The following is a 26,843-nucleotide window of genomic DNA, read 5'->3' as shown; positions in this document are numbered from 1 at the left end:
TTGCTCTGCCTGGTGACATCAGGCGGTAAATTAGTTAAGTAACCAATAAGAAAGAGAGTTCCAAACATTTCCCCTCCCCACTCAGACCACTCCCAGACTGTTCTAGCAAAATTCCTGCTTGAGAAATGGCGCTTTGCTCAGAAGCCTTTTTTTAAACCATTTTAACTGAAAACAATCACACTAAGGTATTTAATTGTTACCCAGAAAGTATTTGATATTGAGATAAAAACAGCTGCATTGAACCTTTATATTAACATTGTTTAGGCACTCACTTGCTTTTCCCTTTGTATACTGTGGCGTACGAGCCTTCTCCCAGCTTCTCAAGCTTCTCATAGGAATCAGCCTTCCCGAACTTGGGGCTTGTGGGCTGAAACAGAGAGAGAGAGAATATAATTCAGGAAAAGAGACCAATTACAGTAGAGAGGACTCAGTTTGGGTGTAAGTGAGAGAGCAGCCATAGGGACAATCTTATATCTGTGTAGACTATGGAGGCACCATAGCACTTGGGAGTCTGGCTGATGTAACGGCATTGTTACCAAACAATAATGTTAACCCTAAGAAAGCTACAATACGTGCTATTTCACAAGGAGGAACATGGTACGGTAGATGTTGTCTTTAGGCCTCTCAGGTCAAGAGGCCTAAAGACAACAACACCAGAAACACTCTGTAACACCAGACACTTCTGACCCTGCTGGCACACAGCCTGTAGAAAAATGGCACGGTCTGTTTCACTGGTTTCTACTCTGGATGATGGAAAGCTTCCAGTCATCCAGGAAATGGGTTGTGTAGGATTTCACACACAGAGACTCTGTAATAAAGGTCTGGAGGAAATATCACTGCTGCAGCAAGCAGGACCGAACACGATTGAAAGAAAATAATTTGTAGTATGTGCTTCGTTAATCTCAGAAGATCTCAAGAGTATATTGCTTTTAAGCCACTTCAGACCCCTATTCCACAATTCTCTAACTAATGTTCGTATTTTTAGAGTTCATTGGTAAGATAACAGTACAGAAGGTGTATGCTATGCAGGTACAACCATTTTATTAAACGAGTTTTGGCTGCATGGTATTGACAATCAACTGTTGAATGAAAATAGGACGGGTCCTATCAATGATTGAATGAAGATGGTACCCGTTCTATCATTGGAAAACAGATTCAGGTAGGTCCTATAGAGGTGGAACAAATCCTGACCGTGTCATGTTTCTCTCGAAGCGTTCCATGGGGATCATGAAGGATCATGGAGGATCATGGGACGGTGACAGAGGTGACACCAGTCAGATGAATTAAGGCCACTGAAGGCCTTAATTCATCTGGCTCTCAAGAGAAGACAGGCTATGTGCACACTGCCCACAAAATGAGGTGGAAACTGAGCTGCACTTCCTAACCTCCTGCCCAATGTATGACCATATTAGAGACACATATTTCAGACACAGACCCACAAAGAATTCGAAAACAAATACAATTTTGATAAACTCTCATATCATTTGGGTTTAATACCTGGCCAGGGTAACAGGAGAACACAACAAGCTACTGGATCGGTTTCATAATAGTGTGTCATGTTTAGGGCCTGTTCGATTTGATCCAGTCTTACTAATGTTACAGACACACTTTTCAATTATTTAGATACGGGGACAGTAAAGGAAATAAAAGAGACAGACAGACAGACAGACAGACAGACAGACAGACAGACAGACAGACAGACGGACAGACGGACAGACGGACAGACAGAGAGTGAGAATTAACACTCATGCATTTGTCTTGAACTCTTCACAGAAATGTGGTGAGAAAAAACCCATTACCCATAACACACTGCACCTGACATTTCAGCTTCCTCCAAAATCTCTCTCTATCTCAGACAATCAGGCCCAAAATGAACTCAACTAGAAAGTCTCAACCTCCATCAGCAACTCTTCTCTGGAGGAAACTGTGTGTGTGTGTGTGTGTGTGTGTGTGTGTGTGTGTGTGTGTGTGTGTGTGTGTGTGTGTGTGTGTGTGTGTGTGTGTGTGTGTGTGCGTGCATTCGAGTGACTGAGTTAGTGAGTGCGTGAGTGCAGGGTGTGCGTGTGTGTGTGTGTGTGTGTGTCCATCCATGCATGTGTCTGTGTGTCATCAAGACTCTAGCCCTTCTCTTACATTACATTATTTTCTTTAAGAATAACTGAAAAGAACAATGACTGACAGCAATATAACCTGTTGTGGACCTGTCTGTCCTTTCAGTGATATAGCATTTCAGCCCTGGTGGCAGACAGACATAAAATATATCTGCTATCTCTTACTGTTGTCATACTTTAAATACAGGGGCTTCTAGAGGTTCTGGCTGCTGTAATGTCTCTGTTTTATCTCTGTTTTATCATTTAAAGAGCGAGTGGACCAGGCGAGAGCTCAGGGAAAGCTCCAACACATTCCAGACAATCCCTGGGGAATAACTCAGTTCTCCCGTCATCACTGTCTCTCTCTGGGCAGTGTGGGCACACACGCTCACACAAACACACACGCATGAAAGCGCACATACACACACACGCATGCAAAAAAGCACACAAGCGCACACATGCAAACACGCACTCACAGATTTTAGCAGTGTCTTCTTCCCTCTGGTTGCTATCTAGTCATCTCCTGCAGCCCCACTAATAAGTCCATGCAGCATTTCTGAGGGTTTAATAAACAAAGAAATTCCCCTGGGAGATGACAGGAAGTGAAACAGTATCTGTGAAACCCAGCTGGACTGGCTGCAGGCAGCTCACACATCTCAACCTATTACAGGCCAAATACAGGGCTGTTAAACGCCCCTATAGGGTCTGGTAGGACCAACAACGGGATATGCTGCAACATGGAATCTGCTGCAACATGGAATCTGCTGCAACATGGAATTTGCTGCAACACAGAAGCTGCTGCAACATGGAATCTGCTACAACACGAAATCTGCTGCAACACAAAATCTGCTGCAACACAGAATCTGCTGCAACACGGAATCTGCTACAACACGGAATCTGCTACAACACGGAATCTGCTACAACACGGAATCTGCTACAACACGGAATCTGCTGCAACACTAAATCTGCTGCAACACAAACACACTCAGCTAGTGTCTGTTATACAGTAAAGGGAGTAGGTCCTGATCCAGGACCAGATATATCCCCAAAGATACCTCCAACAAACACAGGAGTACTACGGGTAGTTTATTCAGCCAACAGCCTGGTGAGCCAACACAAACACGTACTCAGGGCCAGTCAATGTGTGAAGCGGCTCTCCAGTGGATGGTTTAGCAGCACACAGGTTGATTATTAGAGAAATGGAGGTCAGGGTTAAGCGTGAGACACATCACTAGCCTGATTTGCTGAGAGCCTACTACCTGGCCGGATACCCCCACTTTCCCCACCAGTTAACAAGGAATTGGAGGTCTCTGGGTAGAGGGGTAAGGTGGGGGTCCTGGGGGGCTACAGTTCAGCTTTGCCCCTCTCTCTCAATTCAGTGTATCTCTCTTTCCCTCTCTCTCTGTCTCCTCCTCCAGGCTAAGTGCCCCTTGTACTGTACATCTCATGCATGTTTCATGTCTATGAATGTTCAACCAAATTGATTCTATCTGGGGTTTTCTCTTTCAGCCTTTTATTTTATATCTGTTTCTAGGCTTTGACCCCATCCCCCTCTCTCTGTCCTCTCTCTGTCCTCTCTCTGTCCTCTCTCTGTCCTCTCTCTGTCCTATCTCTGTCCTATCTCTGTCCTATCTCTGTCCTATCTCTGTCCTCTGGTGGTGGATGGTACATACCTCAGGTCTCTTCCTGCCTACCCCATGCTGGTACAGTACTGTGAGCTAAAGACCCTACTGAAGTTATTTGACATTAGCCATTTAATGTTCTACAACAAGAGTGCAGAGCTCTGGTCCTCAAGGGCAGCAGGGGCAGCGTACACCAGGTGTTTGTCCTTGGCTTTTAATAAGACATTCATTACAATCTGGTGAGCCAGGTGTGCGGACCCTCTGGACAGTCAGTAACATTAACTGGTTGATTACATGGCCAGGAGAGAGAGCTGAAACCTAACAGCAGGACTGTGGTCCGTGAGGACTGTAGCTCCGAGCTGTGCACCAATATACTATTGGAAATACTAGAACATCTCTGGAATTATAAGTGGTTCAGCATGAAATGTTGATAAGAGAAGTAGGCAGGGAAAGATGGCTGATGGCTACAGTCACCTAAGCAAGAGGACCATTACATTTACATTACATTACACTTAACATCAATTTATATTGTTAGATGTGTTGTGGCTCAAACAAATCATACTGAAAAATTACTAATTACAGATATGCCGACAGGCAATTAGTCAAGAATAATATAATAATATAATAATATATAATATAATAATAGTTATTACATCTTATTGTTTGTGTACAATAATAATAATTGAGCTAAATAAAAATAGATTGAGGACACGATTTGAAACATGTCTAATCTACATGATTAAGCAATACAGGTCTTCTGGTAACAACATTCAATTAGCCACCAAATGGAAATGACATTGTAGTTAGCTTGTTTTCTCATTTTCAGAGCATCAATCTTAACCTAACGTAGGAGGCGTACAAGAAACGCCCGAGGGAAGTCGGATGAAAACGGAAGCATCCGTTTTGAGGCTACGCCTCTTCTCTGCTTTTCCCCTGAAAAGTGGATGATTCCGGTGACACGCCCCCGGATGCACCCTCACATCCATCTAAATCGAGTTTTAATTAAATGCCAAAACACTAGCAAATACAGAATACAATCTGAGTTCCGATGATGTTTTCTCCCATTATTGTCTGATGTTATTGCTATAGCATTCTGTGCTGTATATTGGTGACTGTACGTATAGACTGCACAGTGTATTGTATACATTTAAAAACAAACAAAAAACAATGTTTTAAGTGAGCAGTAGTCATTGGTCTGATATTCACATGAGCATCACAATGCATACTTCACCCATGCTCTACCAAGGTTTTCCAGCACTCCACATTGACCGACTACAGTAGCTATGTTGGTATTGTACTTCCAACAATGTGTAGGCAGGTTGCTTAGGATTCAGACCTTTTCAAACAGCCTAATTCACACTCTTAGAGGAGGTGCTCCCACCATGATGTGATTTGTACTGCATACAAGGTAATGTATTGTATGTATTCTTTTCACCCCACCACCCCACACTAAGGCAATACAAGTAAAAGTAAACAATAATGACAAATGGCAACAGATTTGTTTCCGTTGTTATTAGTATTTATTTCATATTAACAGCTGAATTTCTAGAGAAGAGAGAAGAGAAGAAGCGAAAAGACAGAATCCCATTTAAGACAATATGGCATAAACTGGAAATGTTTTCCCTGATCTCTTTTAACAAGACAATGGAGAAAGCTCCTGGAAAATACACAAAATAATCAACAAGTACCATTGAACTATTTCCATGAAAATGTACTTTCAAGTTTTCTGAAGAAAGGCCGAGTACTACACTACCTGTAAACAATAGTGAGTTATTACAAAAGAAACCAATCAAACGTACATTCATCAGACATAGTAAACGTTGTACATACAATTCAGGGATGGCCAAAATTGTGCTTGAATAGCTACAGGGTTATGCAGACTTCCTTCTTCAAGCCCAGTTCTACCAAACCTGATTCTACTATTCAATGTCTCGAAGACCAGCTGAGGTCTTGATGAATAAAAAAGCCTGTATGACCCTTCGGCTCGACAACAGCAATTTTAGTAACTCCTGATACAAACACCGTGACAAATGACAAACTGCTGAGAAACACCTGTAACAAAAAGTACAAAACACTTCTAAGAATAAATATTTACAAATTTGACATTGGACAGGTGCTCTAAATCCTTTAGCTACAAATGTTTTTAGTAATGTTGTACACAGCTGTCCAACTCCAGTAAAATAGCACACATTCCCACATATATAAATGGCAGTATAAATATGAAATTAGATGGAACAGAACATACATAACTGCTACTGATAGTGTGTGATGTACTGTGTGAATATGAATAAGCGTAGGTCGTTGGTCAGCTAGACGTGGGCCAGTATGAAGAATTTCTTAGCTTCTCAAATGACAGAAAGTGTCTCCTGAAAAGGAGAATCGTTTACAACCTGTGCTACTTATCGCATGTATTTGTAACGTAGGGATGGCATGCATCAGACCGATGAGGGCAATGACGCCTTCTTCCAGAGTTTGAGAGCTGGTCTCTCCACCGTTCTCCCCTCGGTAGGAGCACGACGCGCGCACCAGTACACGTCAAGCTCCATGTCCCTTGCCACTCAACGATGCCCAACAAACCGAAAGGCTCTTTTAAGAAACACCTAATATATTAAAGTAAGCCCACATTGTGCGTACAACAGTGTGTGTGTGTGTGTGTGTGTGTGGGAAAGGGATGGCGGTGTCAAAACCTATACACGAAAGAGAATGGTCAAAATAGCTACACCGGTAGGCAAATCCAAACCCAGCGTAGTGATGCTAAGCATTACACTACAGACCCTGTTATAGATACAGTTGAAGTCTGAGGTTTACATACACCTTAGCCAAATACATTTAAACTCAGTTTCTCACAATTCCTGACATTTAATCCTAGTAAAAATTCCCTGTTTTAGGTCAGTTAGGATCACCACTTTATTTTAAGAATGTGAAATGTCAGAATAATAGTAGAGAGAATGATTTATTTCAGCTTTTATTTATTTCATCACATTCCCAGTGGGTCAGAAGTTTACATACACTCAATTAGTATGTGATAGCATTGCCTTTAAATTGTTGAACTTGGGACAAACATTTCGGGTAGCCTTCCACAAGCTTCCCACATTAAGTTGAGTGAATTGTGGCCCATTCCTCTTGGCAGAGCTGGTGTAACTGAGTCAGGTTTGTAGTAGGCCACCTTGCTCACACACACTTTTTCAGTTCTGCCCACAAATGTTCTATAGGATTGAGATCAGGGCTTTGTAATGGCCACTCCAATACCTTGACTTTGTTGTCCTTACCAAACAAACTTCCTGGCTGATTACTTAAGATGTTGCTTCAATATATCCATGTTATTTTCCTGCCACGTGATGCCATCTATTTTGTGAAGTGCTCCAGTCCGTCCTGCAGCAAAGCACCCCCACAACACGATGCTGCCACCCCGTTCTTCACGGTTGGGATGGTGTTCTTCAGCTTGCAAGCCTCCCCATTTTTCTTCCAAACATAACATTGATTATTATGGCCAAACAGTTCTATTTTCATTTCATCAGACCAGAGGACATTTCTCCAAAAGGTATGATCTTTGTCCCCATGTGCAGTTGCAAACCGTAGTCTGGCTTTTTTATGGCAGTTTTGGAGCAGTGGCTTCTTCCTTGCTGAGCGGTCGTTATAGGACTCATTTTGCTGAGGATATAGATACTTTTGTACCCGTTTCCTCCAGCATCTTCACAAGGTCCTTTGCTGTTGTTCTGGGATTGATTTGCACGTTCATCTCTAGGAGACAGAATGTGTCTCCTTCCTGAGCGGTGTGATGACTGCGTGGTCCTATGGTGTTCATACTTGCGTACTATTGTTTGTACAGATGAGCGTGGTACCTTCAGGCGTTTGAAAATTGCTCCCAAGGATGAACCAAACTTGTGGAGGTCTACAATTATTTTCTGAGGTTTTGGTTGATTTCTTTTGATTTTTACATGATGTCAAGAAAAGAGGCACTGAGTTTGAAGGTAGGCCTTGAAATACATCCACAGGTACACCTCGGATTGACTCAAATGATGTCAATTAGGCTACCAGAAGCTTCTAAAGCCATGACATTTTCTGGAATTTTCCAAACTGTTTAAAGGTACAGTCAACTTAGTGTATGTAAACATCTGACCCACTGGAATTGTGATAAGTGAAATAATCTGTCTGTAAACAATTGCTGTAAAACGTACTTGTGTCATGTACAAAGTAGATGTCCTAACCGACTTGCCAAAACTATAGTTTGTTAACAAGAAATTTGTGGAGTGGTTGAAAAACAAGTTTTAATGACTCCAACCTAAGTTTATGTAAACTTCCGACTTTCACCTTGACACTACATGTAAATGGACAGTTTTGGTCAAAATGTTTTTGTTCATTCACTCAGTATTGATTGAACGTTTATTGCACTTGCTTGGTTCATTTGTTTCCCCCGTCTGAAACAGTCAATGTGTTGAACACAGTTACATTTTATCACATACCTAACCAAGTTAGCAAGCATGGCATTTCATTTTGACTGGACACAGGATGCGGAAGCAATGATTCTTCTGGTGTTGTTTTACCTGGATGCTTTGTGTGCAACCCGCACCCCTGCTACTTCTTTACTTGTGGATGGCAACCTCAGATTGAACACTGTGTTGATCAGTCAGCGCAAATTTGGATCATAAAGACAAGAAGAAAATAGCATTGACAGAGGAGGGCGCGTACTGAATTAATGCATCCTCATCCTAAAATATCATTTGTATAATTCATTTCTAACAGTGACAAGTCTGTTCTGGCGTGTGCATGTATTATAAATAAGCAGCGTGGCTGTTTTCACAAAGTTCCCAACGTTTGGTGTATCTAAGTGGCTATAACAGCAGCAAAGGACGTTCGCTAGCTTATTTGTTTGTGCGCTGATTACACGCAAGTGTTCAGCCATATGAAAAACCTTCCATAGCAAAATATAAATATTAACTAAATATAAAAGACACTGTCTTTCAAAGATAATTTGGAAAATTCCAAATAACTTCACAGATCTTCATTGTAAAGGGTTTAACCACTGTTTCCCATGCTGCTTGTTCAATGAACCATAAACAATTAATGAACATACATCTGTGGAACGGTCGTAAAGACACTAACAGCTTACAGACAGTAGGGAATTAAGGTCACAGTTATGACAACTTAGGACACTAAAGAGGCCTTTCTACTGACTCTAAAAAACACCAAAAGAAAGATGCCCAGTGTCCCTGCTCATCTGCGTGAACGTACCTTAGACATGCTGCAAAGAGGCATGAGAACTGCAGATGTGGCCAGGGCAATAAATTGCAATGTCCGTACTGTGAGACGCCTAAGACAGCGCTACAGGGAGACAGGACCGATAGCTGATAATCTTCGCAGTGGCAGACCACGTGTAACAACACCTGCACAGGATCGGTACATCCGAACATCACATCTGCGGGACAGGTACAGGATGGCAACAACAACTGCCCGAGTTACACCAGGAACGCACAATCCCTCCATCAGCGTTCAGACTGTCCGCAATAGGCTGAGAGAGGCTGGACTGAGGGCTTGTAGGCCTGTTGTAAGGCAGGTCCTCACCAGACATCACCAGCAACAACATCACCTATGGGCAAAAACCCACCGTCGCTGAACCAGGCAGGACTGGCAAAAAGTGCTCTTCATTGACAACTCGCGGTTTTGTCTAACCAGGGGTGATTGCCATATTCACGTTTATCGTCAAAGGAATGAGCGTTACACTGAGACCTGTACTCTGGAGCGGGATCAATTTGGAGGTGGAGGGTCCGTCATGGTCTGGGGCAGTGTGTCACAGCATCATCGGACTGAGCTCGTTGTCATTGCAGGCAATCTCAACGCTGTGTGTTTACAGGGAAGACATCCTCCTCCCTCATGCGGTACCCTTCCTTCAGGCTCATCCTGACATGACCCTCCAGCATGGCAATGCCACCAGCCATACTGCTCATTCTGTGCTTGATTTCCTGCAAGACAGAAATGTCAGTGTTCTGCCATGGCCAGCGAAGAGCCCGGATCTCAATCCCATTGAGCCCGTATGGGACCTGTTGGATCGGAGGGTGAGGGCTAGGGCCATTCCCCCCAGAAATATCTGGGAACTTGCAGGTGCCTTGGTGGAAGAGTGGGGTAACAACTCACAGCAAGAACTGGCGAATATGTTGCAGTCCATGAGGAGGAGATGCACTGCAGTACTTAACTGGTGGCCACATCAGATACAGACGGTTACTTTTGATTTTGACCCCTCCTTTGTTCAGGGACATATTATTCAATTTATGTTAGTCACATGTCTGTGGAACTTGTTCAGTTTATGTCTCAGATGTTGAATCTTGTTATGTTAATACAAATATGTGCACATGTTAAGTTTGCTGAAAATAAACGCAGTTGACAGTGAGAGGACGTTTCTTTTATTGCTGAGATTACCTAGGTAGCTAGCTAGCTAACTTCCTTTTCTTCTTATCCAACTGGTGTAACCTAGCTAGCTACAACTACCAGCATTTTCCTAGTTAGCTGCTACTGTTGCGCAGCAACTGAGTTGCACCCGGTTTAGAACTCTGAGATTCGTCTGAAAAGATGTTAGCATTGTCAAAAATGCTCCAGAAAAAGCAATAAATTGTGAATTTAATAAAAACTGTTTCACCTACAAAACATATTCAGTCCATGTAGCCTCGTTTTATTCCGACGACCCTAATGCTAACGACTCCGTATAGTGGTTCTTGGTAATAGCCGGATGGATCATGACGAGAAGCGGGCTTACATGTGATGGTAGGGAGATTTGAATTGAACATTGCGCTTCAACCAATACATACTATAGTCATACCAACCAGTATAATGTACTACAGGCCTATAGTCTGTACTGTATACTATCGACTGTACAGTATACATTGTATGACTGTACTGTGTATTGTATATACTGCGGCATGCGGGCCAAATTTGGCACGTGGGTGGTTTCATTTGACACCCAAGTTTTCAGAGCAAAAAATCAATAACCATTTAAAAAAAAGAAAGAAATGTTCGACATAAAAGACTGTAAAAACACCAGGAAAACAGCTCCAAGTGATTTTTATTTAATAAATCTGTTGCCATGTATTTCCACGTTTAAGTCAAGCATTATATCTGTTTGGGCTTCTTTCGGTCAATTTGCAGTCTACAAATAATTGGTCATTATGTTCCGGCCTCCAGACCATCCGCTCAACAAGAAATCAGCCCACGGCTGAATCTAGATGATGATCCCTGCTGATCAGTGAGTAGACAACAAACTGTGTACACTATAGACTGCACTGTGTATTTTATATACAGTATGTAGCATACAGTGTGTAGGCTACTGTATAGACTTACAGAACTGGGGCTGGAGTGTCGGCGCAGTTTGGGCGACTCTTTCCCAGTAGAAGAGGCCTTGGAGGAGATACAGGCATTGTTCTCTGAGTGCACCCTCTTCACCTGGCTGGCGGGTTTCTCGAAGGCGTCGAAACCGCTCTGTGTCCGCTGAACCCTTACCTTCCTGTCCTCAGGGATGGTGTCCAGGGGCGTGATGACCGAGTCCTTTCCCTGGCCGCTGCGTGTGGACATCTTTGTGACACATATCTGAGAGGAGAGAGGGACCGAGAGAGAGGGAGGAGAGAAAGGAGAAAGAGGTTGAGCGAAAAATGAAAGTGAGGAAAATGATTCCATCTGCATTTACTGCTGTTCGTACCAAAATTGTCCCCTCCCCAACTAGTCCCCTCCTCCTCTAGATCTACCTTCATTTAATCTCTCTGTCTGTCTCCATCTCTCCCTCCCTGTGGAGTCCCAGTGCTACCTCTCTCTGTTAGAAGATTTATATCTCCATATCCCTCTGATCAAAACACAGCAACCATACTACTCTGTTTCTGCTGCTGCCTCTTCACACCCCATTGCTTCTGTGCCCACACACACACACACACACACACACACACACACACACACACACACACACACACACACACACACACACACAATGCAACCTACCGGCTACTCCACAGCTGCCAAAGAGTGTATTTGTTCCCTGGGCAAAAAAAGGACCAGGCAGCATGTCGTGTTGTGCCACAGCCTACCTTTCAGATAAAATATTTAGTATTGGACTCCCCAAAGAGCTGCTACTCTAATCACTACACATACACAGTGACCAGGCTGCAGAAGAGTCACCTTGCAGCTCTCAGAGCAGAGCAGCTCTCTCACCCAGGTTAGAATTAGGGTTAGTCACGCTACACAGTTGGGCTTCTGACAGGGATCAAACAAAAACAGGAGAAACTGCCAAGAAAAAAATATATTTTATTTTACAGCTAGAATCCTTAATTGAAGCAATAACAAAGAGTCCTCCCCGCCCGTTTTATTAAAAAGCTCAAACAAAAGAAAAGAAAGTAACTACACAGATTAATAAATAATATGTCTTGATATTTGATGGAGAAAAGCATTCATTAACTGTCTAAAAATATGTATGAAAAATGAGCGCTGCAAGATATGTGCACTTTCATACCAAATATTGCGATTGCGAATTTGAGTTGCGAATTAGTGGTGTCCCGATATCATAATTATTTGTATCCCAGTACTCAATACCATCAAGATAGTCAATACCATCAAGATACTCAATACTAAAACGATACCACAGCAAGGCAAGAGGGGGGGAGGGGGTTGGCTGCACTGGTAGACAGGCTTGATCCGTGAGACACATTTGACAGAAGTACCGAAACTACAATTCTAGTTTCGTAAGAAGTACAAACGTTTCGGTATACAGTGCAACACTAATGCATGCAGAGTAAATCCAGACAACAACACAACTCATGTCCCAAACAAAACTCTTTAACAGTGATTAATGCAAAAATAACATCAACAGCAATGTACAAGACCACAAGGCTTTGGATATATCACATTATTGCTATATTCCTTGGGTCCTATTATCAGACAGACGCGCACGCGCGCGCGCACGCACGCACGCACGCACGCACGCACGCACGCACGCACGCACGCACGCACGCACGCACGCACGCACACACGCACACACGCACACACGCACACACACAGGCATACTTACTGCATTACAACCTCTCTCTCCCAGTTCATCCCATTCCTCAGCCACAGTTCTCCCACATCCCACTTCCTTTCCTGACCTCCCAAAAATGTCAGAGTAAGACTATGAGCCTCTCTGGACTCTGTGGAGAGAACAGACTGGCTGAAACACACACACACACACACACACACACACACACACAATCAGTGTCTATGGTTGTGACATGTGCAAACAAATATTTTTGCATGCTATCATTATATCATAGCTGTAGCTGTAGTTTACCTAGTATGACACCCTGAATTAGTCTCTGTCACCCTAACCCAGATAGGACAGTCTCACTATGATATATGAGCTGCAAGATTATTAGAGAATGTATGGTAGTAGTTTAGTTACAATACAATATGAGATCGATAGATTATTAGAGAATGTAGGCTAGTGGTTTAGTTCTAATACAATATGAGCTAGATAGATTATTAGAGAATGTACAGTAGTGGTTCAGTTACAATACAATATGAGCTAGATAGATTATTAGAGAATGTACGGTAGTGGTTCAGTTACACTACAATATGAGCTAGATAGATTATTAGAGAATGTACGGTAGTGGTTCAGTTACAATACAATATGAGCTAGATAGATTATTAGAGAATGTACGGTAGTGGTTCAGTTACACTACAATATGAGCTAGATAGATTATTAGAGAATGTACGGTAGTGGTTCAGCTACAATACAATATGAGCTAGATAGATTATTAGAGAATGTACGGTAGTGGTTCAGTTACACTACAATATGAGCTAGACAGATTATTAGAGAAATGTGAGAGCAAAATTGCAAGATTATGTTATAATACTTTTATTGCATCAAATGGTTGTTTTATCCAACAGAATAAGGGGTTGTTAGAGCGCTCATCTGTGTGTGTTCTACTGAGGATGGGCCTCATTCCAGAGCATGAGTTAATGTTTCTGTTCTATATGGTACCAGGAAGAGACGACCCCAGAGCCAGACGCTGGTCTCTACACAAAGAAAACTGTTTTTACAGCAGATACTGTCTGTGAATTATAAGTATCTTTCATACAAATCTTAACCGTGTGACCCATTTCACACGTCTGTTGTTCATCATGTATACTGAAAGGGTTGTATCTTGGCTATAAAAAACCTTTGTACTTTCATCTCGGGGCTCTCAACGAATCATCTGAGGGTGATTCGTCAACCAACCATCAGTATTGTATTGCACTCAATCGTTTAACTTTATATATGTGTGTTGTATTGACCTGCTCCCTTATTAATTAGAGAAATAAAGATATAGTTTAAGTATAACTCTGACTTGTGTGATAAGTGTGTCTCTCCTCATTTGATAGTAAAGAAATGAACCACCACATTTAGAGACGAAGATGGGATGGGGATGTGAATCTTCTCTTGGTGACCGCTCCTGACAACCTGGTTAAATCGTGCATGAGGGATCCATCAAACTTGGGATCTCAGGGAGACCACAATTCAGGAACGGAGCAGATGGCCCCACCCATGATCTGAGAGGCAGCGAGCCAAGTGGATACCACATCTCAAACTTAGTTTTTTTTTTTTAAAAAGAGGTGAGCGAAACACGCAAAGTCAAGTTTTTAAGAAAAGCCTCTGTTACGTATGCTCTGAGTCTGTATTCCTGTGTGAGGGGGGCACCTTGGAGGCGTAAACAGGGCCGAGTCAGTGGAGAATGATCTGAGAGTTAGTCGACTCAAAGACACCTATCATTGGTTGGTTGCAGGCGACCTAGAGCCATCCTGACACTGAATTGATCACAGTGGGGATCGGTGCGTTCTGTAAAGTTTCTGTGTAACCGTCTAAGTGACCCGCAGAAGTGGTGATTTCCAATTATTTTAAATGTGCTAGCCAGGTATACCCTGGGTTTGCTCATTTAGCGTTAAATATCTAGAATCTGTGTGAACTAGTTTTGACCATTCAACATTAAAACATCCGGAATCTGTGTGAACTAGTTAAGATGATATAGTATAAGATAGTATGGTGCACCTGTAATTGTTTTAAACCTGTATTGTATATTGAAAGATGTAAATCTATGAGTTGCATTATCCTAGGAACTAACCATGAGAAAGCAATTATTTTTTAAATCCTGCAGGTTATAAAAAAAAGAACAATATTGTCAAAAAACATCGAATTGATTAAGTATGTTTAGGAATAGCATTGTGTGACTGATATGAGAGTTGTGGAAATGAGACTTAATCTGAAGTTTGGATAGTAACATATTGATATGACTGACTGGTATGCTTAATCAGATATTAAAATTTGGATAATAAGCTTTGATATTGTTACGGCTTTCTCCGTCGAAGGAGAGTCGGACCAAAATGCAGCGTGGTTAGTTCGATACAACAATAACAATACAACGAACAATACAACGAACAATACAACGAACAATACAACAAGAACAATACAACGAACAATACAAAACAAACGGAAAAAGTGAACCTAATACAGCCTGTCTGGTGACAACTAACACAGAGACAGGAACAATCACCCACAAACACACAGTGAAACCCAGGCTACCTAAATATGGTTCCCAATCAGAGACAACGAGAATCACCTGACTCTGATTGAGAACCGCCTCAGGCAGCCATAGACTATGCTAGACACCCCTACTAGCCACAATCCCAAAACCTACAAAAAAAAAACATACATAAACACAACACAAAATAAACCCATGTCACACCCTGGCCTGACCAAATAATTATAGAAAACACAAAATACTAAGACCAGGGCGTGATAGAACCCCCCAGGTGCGGACTCCCGGCCGCACACTAAAACCCATAGGGGAGGGTCCGGGTGGGCGTCTGTCCACGGTGGCGGCTCCGGCTCGGGACGTGGACCCCACTCCAACCAAGTCTTAGTCCCCCTGTAACGCGTCCTTTGATTGGCGACCCTCGCCGCCGACCTTGGCCTAATAACCCTCACCAAGGACCCCACTGGACTGAGGGGCAGCTCGGGACTGAGGGGTAGCTCGGGACTGAGGGGTAGCTCGGCACTGAGGGGAAGCTCGGCACTGAGGGGAAGCCTAGTACCGAGAGGAAGCCCAGTACTGAGAGGAAACTCAGGCAGGTAGTAGGCTCTGGCAGATCCTGGCTAGCTGGTGGTTCTGGCAGATCCTGGCTGACTGGCGGATCCTGGCTAGCTGGTGGTTCTGGCAGATCCTGGCTGACCCTGGCTGACTGGCAGATCTGGAAGAGTCTGGCTGACTGGCGGATCCTGGCAGACTGACGGATCTGGCTGCTCCATGTAGACTGGCAGCTCTGGCTGCTCCATGCAGACTGGCAGCTCAGGCTGCTCCATGCAGACTGGCAGCTCAGGCTGCTCCATGCAGACTGGCATCCCTGGCTGCTCCATGCAGACTGGCAGCCCTGGCTGCTCCATGCAGACTGGCATCCCTGGCTGCTCCATGCAGACTGGCAGCCCTGGCTGCTCCATGCAGACTGGCATCCCTGGCTGCTCCATGCAGGCTGGCAGCTCTGGCTGCGCTGAACAGGCAGGAGACTCCAGCAGCGCTGTAGAGGAGGAAGGCTCTGGCTGCGCTAAACAGGCGGGAGACTCCAGCAGCTCTGTAGAGGAGGAAGGCTCTGGCTGCGCTGAACAGGCGGGACACTCCGGCAGCACAGGAGAGGAGGAAAGCTCTGGCTGCGCTGAACAGGCGGGAGGCTCTGGCAGCGCTGGAGAGGAGGAAGGCTCTGATAGCGCTAAACAGGAGGGAGACTCCGACAGCGCTGAAGAGGAGAAAGGCTCTGACAGCGCTAAACAGGCGGGAGACTCCGACAGCGCTGGAGAGGAGAAAGGCTCTGACAGCGCTAAACAGGCGAGGCGCACTGAAGGCCTGGTGCGTGGTGCTGGAACTGGTGGTACTGGACCGAGGACACGCACAGGAAGCCTGGTGCGGGGAGCTGCCACCGGAGGACTGGTGTGTGAAGGTGGAACAGGATGGACCGGACCGTGAAGGTGTACTGGAGAGCCTGAGAGCAGGGCTGGCACAGGACGTGCAAGGCTAGGTAGGTACACAGGAGGCCTAGTGCATGAGGCTGGCACAATTTTCACCAGACAACTAACACACACCTCAGGACGAGTATGGAGCGCTGACCCAGGTGCCATCAAATCCCCGACTCGCTCCGTCGGACGAATATCGTACCTAAAGCACCAAACTAGCAACTCCCTCATTACTCTCTCCTCCAATTTCCCCATTAACTCCTTCACAGTCTCTGCTTCGCTCACCTCTAACACCAGCTCTGGTTCTGGTCTCCTCCTTGGCTCCTCACTATAAACAGGGAGAGTTGGCTCAGGTCTGACTCCTGACTCTGCCACTCTCTCCCTGAGCCCCCCCCCCAATAAATTTTTGGGGCTGACTCTCGGTCTTCCGTCCGCGCCGCCATGCCTGCTTCGCCAACTCCATTCTCCGATAACCTGCTTCGCACTGCTCCAGCGAATCCCAGGCGGGCTCCGGCACTTTCTCTGGGTCGACAGCCCACCTCTCTATTTCCTCCCAAGTAGTGTAGTCCCGATATTGTTGCTCCTGCTGCCACTGTTGCTTCTCCTCATACCAGCGCTTCTCAGCTCTCACCGCCTCCAGTTCTTCTTTGGGGCGGCGATATTCTCCAGGCTGATCCCAGGGTCCTTCTCCGAACAATTCATCCTCCCATGTCCATTCCTCTCTTTGTTGCTTCTGCTGTCGCTGCCTGTCACCACGCTGCTTGGTCCAGTTGTGGTGGGTGATTCTGTTACGGCTTTCTTCCGTCGAAGGAGAGTCGGACCAAAATGCAGCGTGGTTACTTCGATACATATTTAATGAAAACGAATACGAACAATACAAAACAACAAACTGAAAAAGTGAAAACCTATACAGCCTGTCTGGTGAATACAAACACAGAGACAGGAACAATCACCCACAAACACACAGTGAAACCCAGGCTACCTAAATATGGTTCCCAATCAGAGACAACGAGAATCACCTGACTCTGATTGAGAACCGCCTCAGGCAGCCATAGACTATGCTAGACACCCCTACTAGCCACAATCCCAAAACCTACGAAAAAAAACCCATACATAAACACAACACAAAATAAACCCATGCCACACCCTGGCCTGACCAAATAATTATAGAAAACACAAAATACTAAGACCAGGGCGTGACAGATATAACGTTATCTTGGAGTTCCATTCCTTCACTGCCCACCATAGAATATCACAGGCTGGAAGTGAGAGCGGGATGATATTTTAGAAAGCCGTGGGAGGTCTATGGGAGGCTTGATTTTTCCATGGTCACTGGGAAGTTAGAGAACCGTCGAGGATCCCATGACGGGCCGGTCACTGTCTGGAAATGTTTTGAATTTTTTTATTTTTTGGTTCCGCTGGGAGTATGTTTGGAGAGCTGATTCGTAGCTGTGGAGAGTCCTTGAAAACACAAATGGAATGGTTGATGTGAGTACCTAAGAATTTCTTTACGTTTCATATGGATTCTGTGAAGATATGAAAATGTGATGAATTCTACTAGGATATTTGATAAAGTAATACTGGGAATATAATTAGACACTTTAAACAACCCATACGTAGACGTACATAGGTTTTGAGTTGGTCCCTTTAATGGATCATTTGATAATGATGAGGTTTAAGCATTATTAAACTGTCTACAAAGTCTGGGCAATGGTTTCAGAAACTGATTGGAGTGTGTCCACTTTTGGTTAACTTACCCTAACGATGTAACTATAAAACGCTTATTAGATTTTCTCTGTCCGGGTACTACATTTGAAATAAAACTGCCCTTAAGGCCTGAAAATGTGTTTATTTTTTCCTCCCAGTATGAGAGGAGTTGCTAGATTTCTTGAATAAACCTTTTTCTATAAAGTTAGAGCGAATTAAGATGGAATCTCGACGTCAGTTATAACATCGTACAATGCCTAGGGTATCCATTATACTAATTATCATTGCGGGATTAATGTGATGCAGTAAAGTAATTGAAATATGTTGCATGAGAAAAGAGTGCAAGATCTGTTTCCAAGTCAATAAATGTTGATTTAACTCGTTGACTGCTAATCTTTTCCTTTTGCACATGTGAGAATCTCTGCAGAGAAACACTTGAACCTTTAATTAAGGCTATTTTCTGGGAATTGTGTCGTTATTATGTGCCTGATGTTACGACTACAGACAACTGTAAATTAGGTTATTTGCGGGGTTTCTTCGTCATTTCAATAGCATTGGGTCTATGGGATTGACTCAAATCTGGGTTTCTGATTGTAATTCAACTATTGGCATGTTTTGCCTGGACAGACACGGCCACCAGTGTTTGTTTAAAATATAAACTGAATGTTTTAACAGATTGCTCAGTTCAAATTGAAAGACTAATTCATTCAACATAAAAAGCGAGGCGATTTCGATGTAATACATTGTCTGTTACCTAAATTGTCTGCTTGAATAACGTATTGAGAATGGAGTCGTATTTAAATAACTGAATCAAAGAAGAGACAGTTACCTAAATCTGATGAATTCTAATAATAGCGGATAGGTAATTGCGATAGAGCTGTGCCCACCGAAATGTTTGTTTCTTCTTCTTACGATGTATTTTATAAATGCGGTGCATTACATGTTACTTTTAAAGTCTTGGACATGTCATAAGTGTGAAGCCGAAAGAGAAGAGAAAGTTGTTAAGTTTGTTTTTAACCTGACAATAAAGGTAAGCGCTGAACGTTGTTTGAGAATGGGTTATATTTTTTTCCTACTGGTAAGAATAGAAGAGTTGGTTGTGCTCGCTGGGCTATATCTCGCTGTAAGGGATTCAGTGGGACATTTGCAGTAGAGATCTGAATAGTTGAAACGGAAACGTTCTGTGATAATTTCTGTTTACTGTTGCTGGGTTTTATAGTTTAGGCAACAATAGTGAATTTGAGCAGGAAGTTAATGTATTATAACATTATAATCTGTTTCCATTATGTGGAACAATGTCCGGTCCGGTCATTAAAGTGGATTGCAGTTTGAGTTTGAGTTTATTTTTCATTTTTACAGGGACAGTGAACATTAATCAACGTTTCAGTAAAAGTGCTGGTTTTAGCCAGCTGGCTAATTGTCAACCGCAGTCCCTGGGCAGGTTATTAAAAACAATTACAATAACAATAACAATGAAGACAATCAAGGAGCAGTGAGCACATGCAGAGCAACATAGAACAAGCAACACATAGCACGCAAAAAGCAACAACAACAAAATCCATAAAAGCAACAAAGTGTTTCCACGCTTCACCAGCTACAGACAACATGGAAAGCAGCAATACACAGCTAGGGATTATGTTCACTAGTCTGATTGGCCTTTAGCCACGTCTTCATGTTATCTTTGAAGGTGTGATAGGTGGTACAGTTGTGTGTCTGATGGAAGTGTGTTCCAGACATGGGAAGCTCTAACAGAGAAAGCAGATTGACTAAAGGTGCTTTTCCTTAAGGGAACTATACAGTCACCTCTCATGGCAGACCTTGTGGATCTGCTGCCATAGGTTTGGGTTTTCTGTACTGAGTGGAGGGGGAGCCAGGCCAGTTAGGATCTTGAATACAAGACATGCGTCAGTGTATTGAACAAGATTTTTCCAACCCAGGAGCTCATGCTTTCTGAGGATGTAACAGTGATGATGGCTATTGGGCTTCCTATCAAGCACTTTGAGAGCCTGTTTGTAGACAGACTGAATGGGTATTAATGTTGTACAGAAAGCTTGGGCCCAACTAGACAAGCAGTATGTTAAGTGGGGAAGTACCATAGATTTGAAGAACAGTTTTGCTACCTCTGTAGTCAAACAATCGAGTATGTATTGGAAATGATCTAGGTTGAATTTGGTCATTTGAGTTACTTTTTTCACCTGCTTTTTAAAAGAGAGGTTGGAATCAAGTATGATGCCAAGGTACTTAAAATCGGATACCACCTGGAGCTTCTCCCCTGACACATAGACATCTGGCTCAGTGGCATCAGTTGTCCTCTTTGTGAGGGACATGCAGACAGTTCTTTTTACATTGAGATACAAACATGAGTCACTGAGTCACTTTGTAAACTGGACCATTACAAGAATGAGTTATTGTGTAGCTTGTTGTTTGCTCTTTGCATTCAAATATATCACTGTATCATCTGCATACATTTGAACTTCGGAGCCAGTACAGACAGAAGGCAGATCATTAATGTACAAGCTGAACAGTATTGACCCTTGGGGCACGCACACATCATAGCTTACCTTTATGAGGTAATTTGTAATCAAGTTATGATTTAATTTAATATATCTAATAAGTTACCTGTAATCTTTGTCAAAACATTTCAAACAACTTTCCTAATACATCTTTAGGTATTTTTTAACGTAAATAATCAATCAAATTTAAGAAGGGATAAACTGCGTTCAATAGCGGATAAAAACAAAGTGGAGCGAACTTTCAGGTCGCACGCGCCCCCAACCAAAACAATACACTGGACTCGACCCTCGTTCTGAACAGCCCTACTTCTTCATTACAAAAAGGAAAAACATCAACCAACTTCTCAAGACTGTTGACATCCAGTGGAAGCGATAGGAACTGCAAGCAAGTGCCTTAGGAATCTAGATCCACATAGAAAACCCATTGAAAGCACTGTCACCTGAAAAAGAAAATCCTGGATGGTTTGTCCTCGGGGTTTCGCCTGCCAAATAAGTTCTGTTAAACTCACAGACATCATTCAAACAGTTTTAGAAGCTTCAGAGTGTTTTCTATCCAAATCTACAAATGATATGCATACCCTAGCTTCTGGGCCTAAGTAGCAGGTAGTTTACTTTGGGCACGCTTTTCATCCGGTCGTGAAAATAACGCCCCCTAGCTTAGAGAGGTTAAAACCATCTCCCAGAGAAGAAAGTAACTGTAGCCCTCTATAGAGATACAAGATGAGGCTGGGCTAGAGTTAGCGATGGGGAAAAGAGGTTCAGATACAGTAAGTCTGGGCATTGGGTTAGGCTTTGGGAAAGGTAGATGATTTTCAAACTTTTTCCCCCCAATTCACTTACATCAGCTACAGTATCTTTGCACACAGCTGTGTTGATAAGAATGATGTATATAAACCCTGGATTGCCGAATGCTATGTAATGGCCATTGAGAGGCTTTGAAGCCAGCGGTCGGCCATATTGGCACTCCCCAGTAGGAGCAGTCCTCCATTGGGAATGGAGTTCTACAGTATTTCAATTCAATATTTCAAGGACTAAATTACTTGTATTGAAGTTTTTATTTTATTTATTAAGGAGTCTGTAATAGAATAAACGTGGCAAAAACTAATTTAGACATTAATAAATGTATTTCTATAACTTGTATTTCTATAACTATTTCTATAACTTACAACAGTGAGGGAGTGCCAAAATGGAGGCACGATGGCTTCAACACAGTGCCCCCATCAGACATCTAGTGTATAAATCATTGGTTAATAAGCCTGACTAGAATAAAACACTAATTCAAATAGAGCAAACCAGACTCTTTACAGCTGTCCACAAAACAGAACTGTGTCCTGACCTGTCCCTCCATCCCTTAATCCCTCTGTTCTTCCATCCTACAATCCTCCATCCGTCCATACCTCTGTCCCTCAATCCTTCCATCCATCCCTCCTACAGGTATCTATCTATAGGTTGTGTGAGTTGTACAACCCTTCGTCCATCTAGAGCCAGCCATCCAGCCAGTCAGTAAGCTAAACATCCAGCCAGTCAGTAAGGTAACCATCCAGCCAGCCGACCAGTGGCCCAGGCCTCACCTCCACCTCCTCCCTCTGATTAGTACCGAGAGAACTTGGCTCTGATTTGGATGAAGATGGAGGATAAAAAACCCTGACATATGAGTAAATTGGCAGGCTTCCCCAGCACTTCCAGCGTAAGGAGCCAGACGCATGCAGGGTCACTCAGACCAATCACTCTGACACTTACAAACTCCAGTGTGGATCTCTCCCTACTCTAGACCAATGCCAACAACCCAGCTCATCTATAGTTCAAATCTCACTGTTCAGAGCCAACCAGAACAAGGAGAGGAGACCAACAATGGATCAATAAGTAGAACAAGGTAATCTAATCCACTAGACACTAACACCTCACAACTAAAACCTCCCCTCTATTTAGGAGTGTTGAAGTGTTGGATGTAGTGTCTGACAGAATGTGCCTCTGTTGAGGTTTTGGTCCAGGGCAGAATTACTGTTGGCTTAGGTTCAGCCTTACTGACACTACTGTAAGAGGTTCAACACTGGGCTGGGCTGGGCTTGTCTGAAGACACTATTGTTAGAGGAATAATAAGATAGATTTACGTCTGTCTCCAGACGAGAGGGAGGGACTGGGAGGCCGGCCATCTAGAGGGAGTCTTCTCATTCTGTAGATTGGCTTGGCTTGGCTTTAGTCCTGCAGAGCCAGAAACAGACAGTCTTCTGAAGGGCAAGTTAGGATAGGATGGCTTTGAACAAGGTGGGATGGATTGGGTGGGTCTTTGAAGTAGGTACGGTGGGTTTAGTGGGCATTTTAACTTCAGCAAGTGGAGCAGTAGTCCGGTGATGCAATGATACCAATCCAGTTGTATCCGTTAATGGTTCATTCCATGCTTTTCTACTGGACGCAGTGGTTGATCTTCCTACAGTAAATGATCCCCATTTACTATGAGACATACCACTCCAACTACAGCAGCTGCTGTGTGTGAACCACTAAATATGTATAACAAAATATAGAGAGTGGATTATGAAGCCATTAGAAACGTATCTCCATCACGATTCAGACATATTTTTCTCCTTTTATGAAAGTAGCAGTGAATCAGAGATTAATGAATGCATAGGCGACTGCCCTCAGACAGATAAGTGGTTGCAGATAAGTAAGCTGTAGTACTTATCATACCAGGTTGAAGTGACCCTTCTCTTCTCCTCTCTCATAGTAGCTTAGCACCATAGAAATACATATTCATTCAATGTGTTTATAATATATTCATCAATGGTTATCACTTCATTGGAGCCTACTGTCTCCATATTACAAATCATTAAGGCTACCATTGTTCTCTATAGAAATCGATCTGACGTAAACAGAACACTTACATAATGAGATTACTAGCAAGATATGCAAATATACCACCGGGAAGGGTAAGGCGGAGGGGCAGCATACATGATAGATCAATATCTGGAACAGGGGTAGGCAACCCTGGTCCTGGAGTGCTGCAGGTAGGACAGGTGGGTTGAATTGAGGCAATCGCTGAACTGATCAATTAACTTAGTAGCTCAGTGTGGTGCCTAGTAGGGGGAAAAATTCTGCAGTATCTGCGGCACTCCAACAACAGCGTTGCCTACCCCTGATCTGGAAGATCAAACAGTCTAAATCTGGCTTCATAGCAGATGAGACTCTGTGCATTACAGGAAGTGTAAAGGGCTCAGGTTTGAACCCAGACATGTGCCTCCTCATAACTCACGACCAAAAGAGCACCACTTCAACTTAGGCCCTACACTCTTAGAAAAAAAGGTGCTCTCTGGATCCTAAAATGGTTATTCAGCTCTCTGCATAGAGGCCCTTTGAAGAACCTGTTTGGTTCCAGGTAGAACCCTTTTGGTTCCAGGTAGAACTCTTCTGGTTCAAGGTAGAACCCTTTTGAATCCCCTTTTCTCTAAGTGTGTAGACTCAGTCACTCCTCCTTAGGCCTCTCTGCCTTCTTCCCCTCTTCCTCCCTCTCCTAACCACTTGACTCTCTCATCCACTCCTCTCTTATTTCCCTCATCGCTTTCCCTCCCTTTTTGTCCTCATCATTCTCTTTCTGAAATCAGTCCCTGTTCTCTTCTGGTCCATCTAAGGGGAAGAGAAAAGCAGCAGCAGCACCCCTCCATGGCTCGATGGTTTAGTCTGGTTGAACCGTGATAGATACTTTTGAAATGTATATTTATTATATCTATCGCCCATCAACCAGGCTAAACCATCGAGCCATGTAGGAGTGCTGCTGCTGCTTTTCTGTTGTCTGCTTGTTTCTGTTCATTTCTCTTCTCCCATCTCCTTAGAAAGACAAGAATGTACGTTGTGTCGTATGGCCCTGCAGAAAGCCCAAGGCACAGCCTCTCTGCCTCAGTAGGGTTCTGTGAGGTGTTAACACAGATGCAGATCGCCGGTCAGACGGACACTCAGACCAGTGTGACATGTCAGCAGCAAACACTGTTACAGAGTAGCCATTTAGACGGGCAAATCAGCACCTCGCAGCACAACAATGGAAACATACCTTTCAGTCCTGAGGGAGGGAAGGAGGAGGCGAGAGACAGAGAGGCAGAAAGAAGACTAATGATGCTCTCGTTTGTGCTTCCTGAATGAATGCAACGAAAATAACCTGTATAGAAACTGCAGATGAGACTTTCCAGAGTTCCAGAGTCAGCCCACCGTGTTCCACACACAACCCCTCCCCCCTGCATCTACATAACCTCGTCACATCCTCCCTAATCACTATCACACACAGATAGTCTCAGGTGGGCCTGCGTGGAGATAGCATGTGAGCTCATCATGGTCACACACACACACACACACACACACACACACACACACACACACACACACACACACACACACACACACACACATACAGTCCCACACACAGAGAGATGCACATACACGCACCCACATACAGTCACACACACACATACACACAGAGATGCACATACACATTCATGCACCCACACACACAGCACTGCTGCTACTCCGTCTATTTCTCTACATGCCCTAGATGGTAAATGGTAAACATGCCCATCTAATGTACTGTACAGCATGTGTGTGATGTGTCTAGGGAAGACTATTCCGGCTGAGCCGCACACACACACACACAAGCCTGCACGCACTGCTCTACCGCGAGAGAGCGATGAAGGGAGAGAGGGAACTAGGGATTTGGGGAGGAGGAGAAATCATCAGTAATCAGTTTGTCTTCTTACCTTATAGCAGGGCACAGCTCACCTGGGATTCTCTGGAGAGCAGACGGGACACACCGCACCACTAACACCAATCACTCTCCTCTCATTTCCCTGCTAACAAACTCAAAACATCTCCCTCTATCCCTTGCTCTCTCTCTTCCTCACTCTCCCGCTAGCCCTGGCAGGTTGGAAACGAGGAGATTGTACTACAACACAGGGGGGAGTGAAACTGGAGGGGGGGAAGTGGCAGACTGACGCGTCACAATCCTCCCACGCGCTGGGCGGAGAGAGATGATGTGTTGTGATTTGAGACGAGAGGTGAGTTAAGAGATGGGCTGTGATGCAGCAGATGGCTGAGGGGTTCTCCTGTGTCCATGTCAACGTTCCTGGAGTGCCGGCGGCCCCCGTTTAGCAATGAGAGATGGTGCGGCCGGTGGAGTTTGAGGAAGCAGACTGTGGCAGCAGCAGCAGTGTCTGCAGCATTAGCAATGGCAGTGTAGCAGTGGGTTAGACCATGCGTGCACTGAGCTGGGGTTGGCAACAGGGAGAGACGGGGCTCAAACACTATCGATTGTGTCTATCTCTCCTCTATCTCTCTCCCTCTCTCTTCTCTCTGTACAGCACAGTACAGTACACACTTAGTCTGCAGCACTTAGATGAAATATGAAACCCTTGCCATACCCTGCTAGCCTGCATCCATTAATCTAGCCCTGGATGAGAAGCATCAACAACAATCACAGAGGAGAGATGCATGGGGAGACACTCCTTAAGTGCTGTCAGGGTTTAGCCTCTGCTTATTTACACTGCATGGAGCCATAGCAGGAGACAGCAGTCAACTAGCTCTCACAACATATTACATTCAGAATACATTAATCTGATATTGTCTCTTCAATGTTTCATATGGAAGTAGTGTGTGTGTGTGCATGTGCGTGTGTGTATGTCATTCAGAAATGGTATAGAAGTCAACTAATTATCTTCCACTGTGACAGCACAATTTGTGAAAACGCCAACATCATGACCCTGTCACATAGCACACCACAAACCACAGATAGAGGGAGAGAAATGTTACTCTCTCACTTTCTTAGTATCAGTCTTGCTCTCTTCCTCTCTCTCTCCTCCTCTACCTATCCATTTCTTTCTCTCCATCTCATACCCTGACTGACAGGCGTGTTGCCACAGGAACCAGAGTGTGTCCATTGTGTTGTGGA

General features: G+C 43.9%; 1 protein-coding gene across 2 annotated transcripts in view; it reads right to left on the bottom strand.

Moving 5' to 3' along the window:
• LOC112244500 (cyclin-dependent kinase 14) overlaps positions 1-26,843 on the bottom strand; it is a 218,426-nt gene that overhangs the window by 155,980 nt on the left and 35,603 nt on the right. The window contains exons 1-3 of one of the 2 annotated variants that reach the window (XM_042309891.1): positions 25,657-25,842; positions 11,042-11,287; positions 273-367 (exon numbers count right to left, since the gene is read on the bottom strand). In XM_042309891.1, coding sequence (XP_042165825.1) covers positions 273-367; positions 11,042-11,272 — 326 coding nt within the window. In that variant the 5' untranslated portion in view covers positions 11,273-11,287; positions 25,657-25,842. Of the gene's footprint in view, positions 1-272; positions 368-11,041; positions 11,288-25,656; positions 25,843-26,843 lie in introns of those variants that run through there. The other variant, XM_042309883.1, reaches the window with a different exon arrangement.

The sequence above is a fragment of the Oncorhynchus tshawytscha genome, linkage group LG03, assembly GCF_018296145.1.
Source record: "Oncorhynchus tshawytscha isolate Ot180627B linkage group LG03, Otsh_v2.0, whole genome shotgun sequence".
NCBI classification, from domain to species: Eukaryota; Metazoa; Chordata; class Actinopteri; order Salmoniformes; family Salmonidae; genus Oncorhynchus; species Oncorhynchus tshawytscha.
Note: the sequence above shows the minus strand (reverse complement) of the source record. Positions and strands in the feature narration are given on the sequence as shown.